Here is a 12,470-nt window from a genome sequence, read left to right as displayed (position 1 = left end):
GATTAATTTTTGTCTTTCTTTTTCATATATTTTAAGAACCTTTACAAGCACTATGAACATGACAGACAATGAAAGCGGACAAAATATACAGTTCCTCAGGTAGACAAAGGGACATCCCTTCACTGCTATTATGTAAAAATGTGTAGAACAGGTGTCACATGCATATTCACCTGTTCTACACATTTTTACATAATAGCAGTGAAGGGATGTTCCTTTGTTTTCCTGAGGAACTGTATATTTTGTCCGCTTTCATTGTCTGTCATGTTCATAGTGAAGGTTTCCAATCTATATTTTTAATAGAATGGAAAAAATATGATGGAAAAATAAAATATTCTCTCTATTATAGCCTCCTTTCCCATTCCCCTCCCCTACCACCCCCCCCCCCCCCCCCGTCTCTCTCTCTCTGAGCTCTCTCTCCTCTCTGATTTTGTGTCTATTAATTCAAGCTCAGTCAAAGTAATCTACATCTTTCTCACCTTCACTTCCCTAACCACCCCCCCCCCCCCCCATCTTGGTTCCCAAACTCTATTTTGATTTTCCCATTGTTAATCATAATTATCACTTGTTTTTCTTGTTATACAACATGCAGGAATCATCATCTACAATCAATCATCAAAATAACGTTCATTTTCTTCTTCTTTTAAATATCAACAAAATACTTAAAAAATAATGAATTTATAAGAGCATCAACAGGAAGAAGGAGAAACCTATTTAAAAAAAAAGCCTTATAAAATGAAACAATATTACATGTGTATATAAGAACCAAAGAGAAAAATAGACAAAGAAAGAGAAAGAAAATGAATAAAAGGATAAAGTAATTTAGAGTAAAGGTTGGAAACATACTTATCTGAAGGAGGCCAAAATGATTTCTTTGCACAAAATAGTTATTTGGTTTATCAAAAATTTATTTTAAATAAGTTTACAACATAGATATATGAAGGCTGAATACATATAAATGTACAGACAATTATAATCAAGAATTAGCATCACATAATTGGTATATCAAATCAGTTTACTACATGTATAGAAATATGAAGGCTTAATACATATAAATGTACAGATAATTATAATCAACTATTAGCACCACATACATGTAATTGGTATATCACATTTTACAAATATTTTCTGGTTCAAAATTGTATTGTAACACATGAACTAGCAATTCCATTTCAAGGTGATTATAAGAGGTAATCACATTAATACACAATCTTTTAGATTGACAGAGATTCTACTGTCTAAAAAAAACATAATTATTGTAAAATCTGAATTGAACATAACAGTTATACAATGGGAGCTGGTTATAAAGAACACTTTTATAGAATAACTAACTCTCAGTTACAGTAATTCGCCAGTCCTAGTAGCCAGACAAAACTTCAGAAAACTGAGCACAGGTAGGAGGAAAAAAAAGAAAAAACATGGCATACAATGCTTGATGAATAGAGCCTTTAACGTTTAATGCAAGGGGGTGTGTACAAAAGACATGGGATAATCTTGCAAAATCAACCTGCTGTTGATACCTACATATTTTCTGAAAAATAATGCTGTACATAGGTCAATTACCCTTTTAAGTCCTTGAATAATTCATCATATAATATATCTTTCAAATGACAACCTTTAAAATAAATTATCCATTATTTTTGCAAAATAAACATTAACAGGTCGACAATGCCAGATTTTCCACCATTTGCCTTTTGTGTTCAATATACATGTAAATATTGATGTCTTGTCCACTTGTTTAGATTGGCTCTTACTCCAAACTTCTATAATCAGGTGGGACGGTTTCACAAAGACCAAGATCGAATATAAGTTTGAGTTAACTATGGCAGGCCATTCATGCCACTGTTTGCTCTCAACATTTACTGGCATTGGTCTCTCAAGGGACCTACAAATCATGGTCACAAATCTACAGAATTTACAATTTTTTATAATTCTTTAATGAAGGAAAAATATTATCTAAAGATCATAACGGTCAGAGCAAACGATGGCATGAACGGCCTTCCATAGTTCAGTCCAACTTAAAATTGATCTTAGTTGTGAAACATTTTCCTTGTCAACTCCCTTTGAGCTTGTGATATTTACAATATAAGCCCAAGCAACATCAAATGAAGCCCAAGCAACACCAAATGAAGCCCAAGCAACATCAAATGAAGCCCAGGCAACATCAAATGAAGCCCTAAGCAACATCAAATGAAGCCCAGGCAACATCAAATGAAGCCCAGGCAACATCAAATGAAGCCCAAGCAACATCAAATGAAGCCCAGGCAACATCAAATGAAGCCCTAAGCAACATCAAATGAAGCCCAAGCAACATCAAATGAAGGCCAAGCAACATCAAATGAAGCCCAGGCAACATCAAATGAAGCCCAAGCAACATCAAATGAAGCCCAGGCAACATCAAATGAAGCCCAGGCAACATCAAATGAAGCCCAGGCAACATCAAATGAAGCCCAGGCAACATCAAATGAAGCCCAAGCAACATCAAATGAAGCCCAAGCAACATCAAATGAAGCCCAGGCAACATCAAATGAAGCCCAGGCAACATCAAATGAAGCCCAAGCAACATCAAATGAAGCCCAAGCAACATCAAATGAAGCCCAGGCAACATCAAATGAAGCCCAGGCAACATCAAATGAAGCCCAAGCAACATCAAATGAAGCCCAAGCAACATCAAATGGATCCCAAAACAATGTGGTCTTTGACTCACTTAGGGCAGTCACTGCATGTGCTTAAATTCAAGTTCAAGTTCAAGTTCAAGTTTTAATCATCTTTCTTTCATAACACAAATTACAAATATGACATGAATATAACAATTTAACAGAATATGGCGTTACAACAGAAAGATGAGGTGACCTTGGTTGAAAGCAAGGCTTGTGGATTTAAGGTCCCTCATGAGCAGCTTATGAGCATGTCCTAAAAGAACAAACTCGTCGGATAAGAATAATGCATACATTTAAATGCTTACAAACTAAACTAACTAAACAACTGAGAAAATATAGACATAAATACCGGTAAGTATAAAATGTCTTGAGTACTGATTTGAAAACTCCTCAAAAAAAGTTTGAAAACTGAAGTATGATTGATTATATATTTCTTGTCGTGACATCATGACCGCTTTGTTTAGTATCATTACAAAGTGTGTTTATTCCTCTTTAAAATGGTACCATGTTTGGTATGATTTTGGCAGCATGAAAAGTGAAGAGTTGATAAAGGCACTGATAAATAGTAATATTGTTATGCAGAGGACTCTTTTTTTGATTTAAGATAGTGTGATTTTTGTAAATTGCTCTGGGCTATTGTTCCAAACTGGTCATCCATGAATGCCAAATTCTAAGGAATCTGAAAATGGAAATTTGCACTATGGTGACATGAGTGTTGGGCAAAGTTTACGACTGTTTGGTCATCAACTTTATTTGAATGCTCATGGATGTTTGTTTGAGTGATAAAGCATAAATGTTTTAGTGCTTGCATGTTTGTTCAACTTCATGCATGTTTGCTCAGTGCCGTGTTATGTGTGTATGTTGCTCATGGAAGATCATCTTATAACACAGCAGCCCTTTACTGGATCGTGAATAATTTTGCAAAGTCGAACAAGAGCAGTACATTCTTTAACTTTTAACTTTTTACCTTGCCCCTTATTTTGATTTACTGCACATTACATGACTCACAAATTATAATAAATGGGGTATCATTTTAAAAAGGAATATTAGGAACACATTTTCTCATGATACTAAACATAGCGATGGTTATATGCCATTGCATGAGAGATAGTATACATTTTAATTGAGTTTTATAACTTTTTTTGAGAGGTTTCGTTGAAACTGTACGGAACTGAGAGTACTATGCGTAGAAGACAATTGAATATTTCTGCTTAAGGCACTTTTTACAAAAAATAAGTACATGAAAACACATTTCTTAAATCCAAGAATTTTTTTTAGAATACAAACATTGTAATAATGAATCAAGGTAATTAAAGCAATATATTCGTCTATGCAAAATTGCAAATAACATAAAAATATCTATATACAGCATATGATGATTGTAGGCCTCTGACATATATAAGTACACTTTTGGATAATTGGTTAAATAAAATTACTCAGCTAATTCCCAAGTTTACATATGTACATATACTGTACCTCATTCTCTTAATGTTTGTTTTTGATTGTTTTTCTTGGTTCACTACAATTCATATGTTAAAAAAACATCTACCTATAATATATTATACATTCCATTTTTCCTTTTTATTTTGGTCTTTATCACTCTCATCCTCCTACACCCTCTCTTCCTCTCTCCCTGTCTCTGTGTGTGTCTCTCTCCAACTCTCTCTCTCCCCCTCCCTATCTATCCCTCCCTTTCTCTCTCTCTCTCTCTCTCTCTCTCTCTCTCTTGTCCAGGCAATCCATTTTTTGGCATTAAGTATAGCAATACAATTTGACTTTGTAAACATGATTGATAAAAAGTAAATACAATGGGATCTCCTTTTTTTAATCTTTTCTTTGCCCGTTTCATCTCTCTCTCTCCCACACTCCTTTCTACCCCTCCCCCCCCCCCCCTCACACACATATTCACTTATTCTACTGTTTAATATATGGCAGTGCAAAAATATTTGGCATATAAAATTTCTGGTAATCAACAAAATTCTATCCATCTAAAAGGCTCATCATATACCATAGATAACGTTTTAATGATACATTTTTGTAGTTACCGTAGTAGATTTTTACCAATGAGCCTTCATCATCAATTTTGTTCATAACTGATTTTCTTCCATCCAATAACTGCTGTTTTTTCAAATGATGTTTTAACACTTTACCGGTACCGTAGTTGCTTTTTTCACCTCTGCACAAGAACGCCCAAGAACGAGAAGGCCACAATTTAAATTCTGCATATACTCTCTTATGAGTGAGTAACTTCAGGGGTGATAGTGAGCACTAAAAAAAAATAGGTTTTTTGTTTTCCCCTCAACCACGCCCCCCTTGAGTAAAAAAAAAGAAGAGAGGATTCGCGGGGAAAAAATGGCATCTAACAACATTCCCCCCTTTCGAGTAAGAAAATTAGGACAAAATTAGGAAAAAATAGGGCAAAATAGGGAAGAATAGAGAAAATAAGAGGAAAATCGGGAAAATCAGGATAAAATAGGAAGAAAAAAAAAATTGGTCAAAAAAAAAAAAAAATCAGGAAAAAATCAGGAAAAAATCGGAAAAAATTTAAAAAAAATCGGGAAACCGATTTAAATCGAGTTTTTATCAGGCCTGTAACTTACAAGATACAGAAATGCCAAACACATTTTGCTTACCTAATTATAAAAAGCAAGCCCATTTTATATGGCACTTGAAATAATGCACTGACATATATCTATTACCCTGGGCCCTGTCTTACGAAGAGTTGATATCAATCGCAACTTATTTGCGATAGATATCAATTGCAACTATGTACATTATAAACAGGAGCCTGCAAACTTGCGATTGATTAGAGGACTTGCGATTGATTTGGATCGCAACTCTTTGTAAGACAGGGCACAGATATCTTTGTTGGGACGGTTTTACTCTTTGCAGCTCTCTTCATAGGTTCAAAGGTCACCCTCTCTGGTATAAGCAGCAAGTGTGTCCCTGAGTTTTCCTATGATTCCTCAAGAGGCACTTCTCGGACAGTCCAACAGGATGGCACGATCGAGAGGGCACTCTATTGGCTAGTTGATGATCTATCTGACACCATCCAGTCAAGTTTAAAGGCACAAAAGGTACTCCAGCATCGCTACCAAGGCTGAACTATCACTGCATAAAAACACAAAACCAAGAAAAACAATCATCAAATTATGGAAATTGTGGAAGCATTACTTATAACAAACAGAACTTTGTTAGTCCTGGCTCATTTTTCCTGATCGAGGTATCATATGAAAGGGCAGAAATTGAACTTTCTAGAAATGTTAGTTTCTCTTTGAAATTCATAAAAAGCCCGCCAAATGACTTTTTGGTTTCCTCTCTTCAAATTGTTTTTAATCGCTCATGCGTGAAATATGCATCATATGAGTTGCACCAACTGAAAGAGGATCTAAGCTTTACAAATTTGTGTCATATATTAATTATAATTGTGACTAAGTTATGATAAAACATTGATAATTCTCTGTTTTGTTTTTTTCTGGGATGCACTGTATATATCTATGCATGAAGTAAAGCCATACAGGAAAACTTACTAATAAAACGAGAGAACTTTGTATCTATGGTATATTAAAGTTCACAAGTAGAAGGATGTCACTCATGCCTTTGCCTATATCCAAATAGTTAATGACTCTGTGACCTTTGAAAACTTGTCTTTGGGGAAAGTGGTCCAAATGGAGATGATAGTCCACAAGTAGTTATCAAAAGAGGAGAGTTGTCAGGGGAGTGGGGGTATTGTCCTTGGGTAGTTGTTTGAGAGGGGGAAGTTAACCTAGGGCAAGTTGGCCAATCGGGTCAAAGTCCAAGGGTTAAGTTGTCGTCCAGTTAGGGGCGAGGGTCCAAAGAAAGAGGGTAGTAGTTAACCAGAGAAGAGACAGGGGCATTGTCCAATGCATTTGATGTTGTGTGTTGTTGGTGGAAAGGGGGGGGGGGGGCGGTATTTGTTCAATCAAATGTAAAAGTCTTGGGTCCTAGAAGCCCTTGTACTTACATAGAATGATTGCAATGATGGCTATCATGATGAAGACGATTATCAGAGTCAGGCACATCTTTGACTGCAGGAAAATAAAAGGAGAGATTATTCATTCAATATTTGTTAAAAAAAACATATCTTCGCAGCTGGATGGCTGAATAGCCATAGCTTTACAGATAAAAGACAAGAGTTACAATATACATATGTACAATTACAATATATATAAATAATAATCAAAACAATTGAAATAAAAATCATTGAGAAAGTTCTCTTCTTCACTAACTGGTTTCAATTTTATTTCTTCAGATAACCAGAATAACAAAGGCTCATGTTAAATCCTGTATAGATTATAAGTCCATCCATACCTCTTTTTGACAGATTTCTTAGATTTTTTTAAAAGACAAAGCAATATACAGTTCGTCCCAGAAAAAACGAAACCGAGAATTATCAATGCTTTATCATAACTTAATCACAATCACAAATATGTATCATTTATTAATTATAAATGTGACTAAGTTATGATAAACATCGATAATTCTCGGTTTCGTTTTTTCTGGGACGCACTGTATAACCAATGACTATACATAAACATTTATATAAATTATAAATATGTATATTCACAGAATTACAAAGTCTTTTGCTTAAACAACTCTAAGCTGCTATTAATTTCTATTTTCCTAATATAGCAAAATAAACAAAGAAGAAGTGGAACATATATGATGCTCGCCCAGACATACTCTTCTAACTTCCAGTTGTCCCTCTTGTGTTCATTTAGAAAGTATTCAAACTTGAAATTTCACTGTCGAGTTACCATTTCATGCTAGTATTTTTTGTGACTGATCTGTTTACAGAGGCTTCCAACAAGTAGCCATATCGGAGTATATACAATAGCAAACCTGTTCACTAGACCATGGAAACAATGACTTTTCATGGTCTGATCGATGCACGGGTATTTACTGTCTGTCCCCCAATATGGCTGCTTGTTGGAAATCTCTATTGATCAAGTTATCAACCTTGGGAGTGGGAGGGGGGGGGGGGGGGGGGGTTAGCCAGTACATTCTTATTAGAGGAAAAAAGTGTAATCTTGCGGTACGTAACATATTCCGGTAAACTTAGACCGGTACTCACTTTTTGGTATTTCCATTTCTCCTTTTCTTTAACCTTCATTGTGACAACTTGAAAGCCTTTTGCCTGTGCTTCTAGATCCTCTGAAATTGAATATAAAAAGTACATTCATTTTTGTTAAAGTGCGATAATCTGACTAGTGATGAAATTTAGTACAACTCTTGTTTAAAGGTATAGACCAGTTTTGGAAACGCCCCCCCCCCCCCCCCCCCACTCTCAAAAAATGAAATAGAAGCTCTTATTACCAATCATGGGAAAGAATATGTTTTGACTAATAAGTGATGATACAAATTTTGCTGGGAAAACTGCCAACTAATTGATATATTTGGTAAATTATTATATCTATCAGGACTGGATAGATAATCGCGTAGGCCCATATACATCTTTCGGTGTACAGTGCTTGTAACTTTACCAAGACTGGGCCAAATTTCTTATAATTTTGTTGATTCCAGAACCTTGCAGTACCCACCAATACTGATATGCTAGATGATCAACCTTTTCTGATCAATTTCACAATATTTCTTTCACAATCGCATGACCAGAACTGGTCTATACCTTTAAAGAATTTAATTTTACTTACAGCTACCCAATCAAATCATATTGTAATGAAATATCATTGGATTAAAATAATATTCATAACTTCAAAATGCACGCTCTTCTTCCACTCAGAAGTATTTCTGCCACCCATCATTTTGCAGGGGTTTTTTTAAAGAGAAGGTTGAGTTCTGGGAAGAGGTGAAAAATAATTTGTAACATTCTTATTACCGGTATGCAAGTGTGGAAGAACATCAGATAAGACATGTTCCCTGAAAAGCATGGCTTTTCAAATGCCTTCATATTCTAAATATGTCATGTAACATCGTAAAAAATCCGGGTAGGATTTTTACCCCATGTGTTCGTGTAGTCCTATATACATCTTTCTGTGTACAGTGTTTGTAACTTTATCAAGACTTGGCCAAATTTCTTATCATTTTGATGATTCCAAAACCTTGCAATACACACAAATTCTTATACATAGATGATCAACCTCTCCTAATCAATTCCACACCGTTTCTTTCACAATGCAATCGCATGATCAGAACTCAACTTCATCTTTAAGTAATGTTCTGTTTTTGAAAGATTTATCCATGTAGGCCAATATTTAGAGTAAAGAAATTTAACTATTACGGTAGGCATACAGTAAACTGCAGAATATTTCATCATGAATGTTAGGGTAGGATGAGAGTTAGGGTTATAAGCCTTAACGTCAGGGGTAGGATTAGGGTTTTAGAGTTATAAAAAAGAGAATTAGGATCAATGTCAGGATTCAGGATTACGGTTACATATGGGTTGGGTATTCTGCGGCTATAGCACATCCACAGAGATCTTTCATGAGCAATTTATTTAAACATTTGTCATTAATACCTGGGGAGTGTTTCACAAAGACTAAGATCAAATTTAAGTTGGACTTAACTATGGCAGGCTGTTCATGCCACTGTTTGCTCTCACCGCTTACTGGCATTGGTCTCTCAAAGGACATACAAATTATAGTCACAAATCTAAAGAATTTATATTTTTTGATAATTCATTATTGAAGGAAAAAATATTATCTAAGGCGAGAGAAAACAGTGGCATTAATGGCCTGCCATAGATCAGTCCAACCTAAAGTTGATCTTAGTCTTTGTGAACCACCCCCCCCCCCCAGATATCTTTAATAGTTACCTGCATTTTCCATTAAATCTTCAAGGTTTTCTGCTCTCTCAAGCATCTTATCGATGTTAGTCACCATGATCTCTGCTATCTGATCAACATCTTTCTGCAGGTTATCGACGTTGCCCTTGTTGTCTTTAACCTTCTTTGACTTCTTCTTCTTCTTGGACTTTTTGCTCTTCTTTGGCTCTGCACTCCCTACGGGATCCCTGTTGGAAGACATATTACAAGTACATATAAATATATTCAGCATTGATGAGACATGGCAATTATAAACACAAGAACCGATGCATTTATGCCCAGCAGGGCCCTGAATAATTATTAAATAGTCTACACACTATGAACATGACGGACAAAGAAAGCGGACAAGATATACAGTTCCTCATTCTACCGTCAACAATTGCTGTGGTAGACAAAGGAACATCCCTTCACTGCTATATGTAAAAATGTGTAGAACAGGTGTCACATGTACATGTATATTCACCTGTGCTACTTATTTTTTTTACATAATAGCAGTGAAGGGATGTTCCTTTGTCTACCATAGCAATTGTTGAGGGTAGAATAGAACGAGGAACTGTAGATATTCTGTCCGCTTTCTTTGTCCATCGTGTTCATAGTGACATCAACTAAAGTTGAACTGTGCAGATGTTGATTAACATTCTTATGATAACAAACATTTTTAATGCAAAGTATATTTTTTGCCATAATTTAATTGAGGTTAGTGAAAATATCAGAAAAAAATTTGGCATCCTACATGTATCTGGCACTTCATTACAAGTCCTTCATAAAGTCATGCGTAACTTTACAAACAGCTTTATGAAACATTCCTTGAAAGTTGAAATGCACTGTGCGCCGATTCGACTTGTGGAATGTTAAAAGTTAACTGTAAATCATTAAATTTAATGTATTTTGTCTTTTTTATGTTCTCTGACTAGATCTAGACTAGATTTATTAAAACATAAATCATTGATGATTGATCGGCTGCATAGTTGAAAGTGTGATTGTCATTGACATTACTTTTAAAATTGTAGGCTATCGATTTAAAGAAAAAAGACAAGCTAACTTTGCAGTACCCGATGATCATGATGCTAAGCATTTGTTAAAGACAATTTCAATTTGTTATGACAATAATTAACAACACCATTTCCACAAGATTAGGAAATATAGTGCATGGTGTGGATTGACAAAGCTCAGCACTTGGGCTTGCGCTTGGCGGAGGAAGGCGGTAGCATACACGTGGGCTAGCTAGGCTCCCTCAACTCCGGGAGAAGACGCTGTCGCTTTTGAGGCCTCCTTGGCCTCGCGCTGCACTGGCGTGAAAAAAGTTTTTGACTACAAAAAATACTAATAATAGATCTAAGCCTAGATTACGCAATAACTGAACAAATGCAAACTTTTAAATTTGTTCAGGGTAGATGCTACCTATCACTTACATGCTATATTCGCCCAAAATGACATCTAGAATAACATTGAAGTTCTCTGGCTTTTCACTGCATGCTGTAAATTAATCACTACATATACCACTTTACCAGCTGATCGAGTTGTTGTTTTTCATCTCTGTAGTGTTTTTTAACTTGCGGCTTGTATGGTAGATGGCGCTCTTCAATAAGTCTCACAGCGATCTGAGAGAAATAGTTGTAACACGTACAAAATGTGTAGGCTTTGGTAGGAGATCGAAAGAGCGAGGTTAAAGGTAATACAAAGTTTTGGTATGGGGTCATGAATTTGGTTCAAAAGAACATATTAGAATCATATGCGATCCGTAAATATTCAATGATTGTTGTCGCGGTTGAAATCGAGTCTAAAGTTATGAAATTGTCAATAATAAACTCTTTATGTTGAAAAGCTCCCTCTCAAGGTCAGTATATTAATTAAGCTATAAAGCAGTATTTCTTGACTGAAATCGACCGATTAGCTATTCCCGTTTGGAAATTATATATCACAACTACATATTCTGAGATGTGCATGGTCGCAGCTACCATATGTACGGCCGTAGGCGCTATTTGAAATTTATTAAAATTTACGGGGAGCACCGGTAAATTTTTATATTCCATTTTTCTCGAAAGCAGAAGTGTTTAAGGGGCTAAAAATTTGTGTGCTTATAATACATCCACAGGGGAATCCAAATATATCAAAATTGTAAAGAATCACTATCCACCCAATTTTCAAAATTTACCAAAACTTTGTATTACCTTTAAATCCCCCCTAAAAAAAAAAGTGTGTTTAAAGGGGGGGGGGGGGTAACATGTTTACATTTGCAACAGAAGATGTTTGGAAATTGTCTAGATTCACTCATGTAGACTGTGTAGTAAATTTAAATGAGTGTGGGAAAAGAATGGCATTTGATACACACATGACACAGTTATTGAAGTATCTAGATCCACCCCCCCCCCCCCATTCTCATCTAAATGACGATCGAATATAGTTTCATAATACATTCGTTACATTATCTCTCAACCTTGGGCATCATGAAATAGCAAACGCATCACATTACAAATAAGTTCACGTGAAGAATGTGTCATAGTTTATTATATCAGAATATTATGATATAATATAAACAATATAAAAGTCTGATATAAATAATCTATGACATATTCTTCGCGTGACTGAACTTATTTCCTTGAAAGACATAATTAATGTGACGCTCCCAGATGAGGTAAAGTAAGACTTGATTTCTGAAGCATTTCTTTTCTTCAAACATAGCCTACATAAACGTAGGAGCGCTTCTTCTTCTTCTTCTTCTTCTTCTTCTTCTTCTTCTGATGATGATGATGATGATGATGATGATGATTAAGTCTGCCACCTTCAATATTGACTGGAGATTCTTGCAAACTATGTGCGCGTGTGTGTGTGTGTTACCCGCAATTTACGTCCATTCGAGTGCTATTTAAATTATAATAACCATATATATATATATAAAGTTTCTTTTTTGTCTGGGAACATCTTAAGGTTTCTGTTGAGCGGATTCAACGAAATGCCAAGGCCACTTTATCACATGATATTTTTTCATCCCAATTAATGCCCATCAGGAC

The 12,470-nt window shown here is 35.4% G+C and overlaps 1 protein-coding gene across 1 annotated transcript; it reads right to left on the bottom strand.

Annotated features, from left to right (window-relative positions):
• Nucleotides 1-5,252: 5,252 nt before the first annotated feature.
• On the bottom strand, nt 5,253-10,972 carry LOC105440368 (vesicle-associated membrane protein 8-like). Its single transcript, XM_030989328.1, has 5 exons — nt 10,872-10,972; nt 9,451-9,647; nt 7,753-7,832; nt 6,643-6,706; nt 5,253-5,768 (listed from the first exon to the last, which is right to left on the bottom strand). Coding segments are annotated over exons 1-5 (363 nt in total). The 5' UTR covers nt 10,874-10,972; the 3' UTR covers nt 5,253-5,748.
• Nucleotides 10,973-12,470: the final 1,498 nt, after the last annotated feature.

Source organism: Strongylocentrotus purpuratus, unplaced genomic scaffold (assembly GCF_000002235.5).
Source record: "Strongylocentrotus purpuratus isolate Spur 01 unplaced genomic scaffold, Spur_5.0 spur5_scaffold_18, whole genome shotgun sequence".
Taxonomy (NCBI): domain Eukaryota; kingdom Metazoa; phylum Echinodermata; class Echinoidea; order Camarodonta; family Strongylocentrotidae; genus Strongylocentrotus; species Strongylocentrotus purpuratus.
This window is presented reverse-complemented; position numbering and strand designations above follow the sequence as displayed.

What these genes read in the sequence shown, in the direction of transcription:
- LOC105440368 (XM_030989328.1), bottom strand. An exon ending in AGAAATGGAAATACCAAAAA is followed by an intron (nt 6,707 to 7,752) that starts GTGAGTACCGGT and finishes ATTTTCCTGCAG; the next exon opens with TCAAAGATGTGCCTGACTCT. An exon ending in CATCATTGCAATCATTCTAT is followed by an intron (nt 5,769 to 6,642) that starts GTAAGTACAAGG and finishes GTTTTTATGCAG; the next exon opens with TGATAGTTCAGCCTTGGTAG.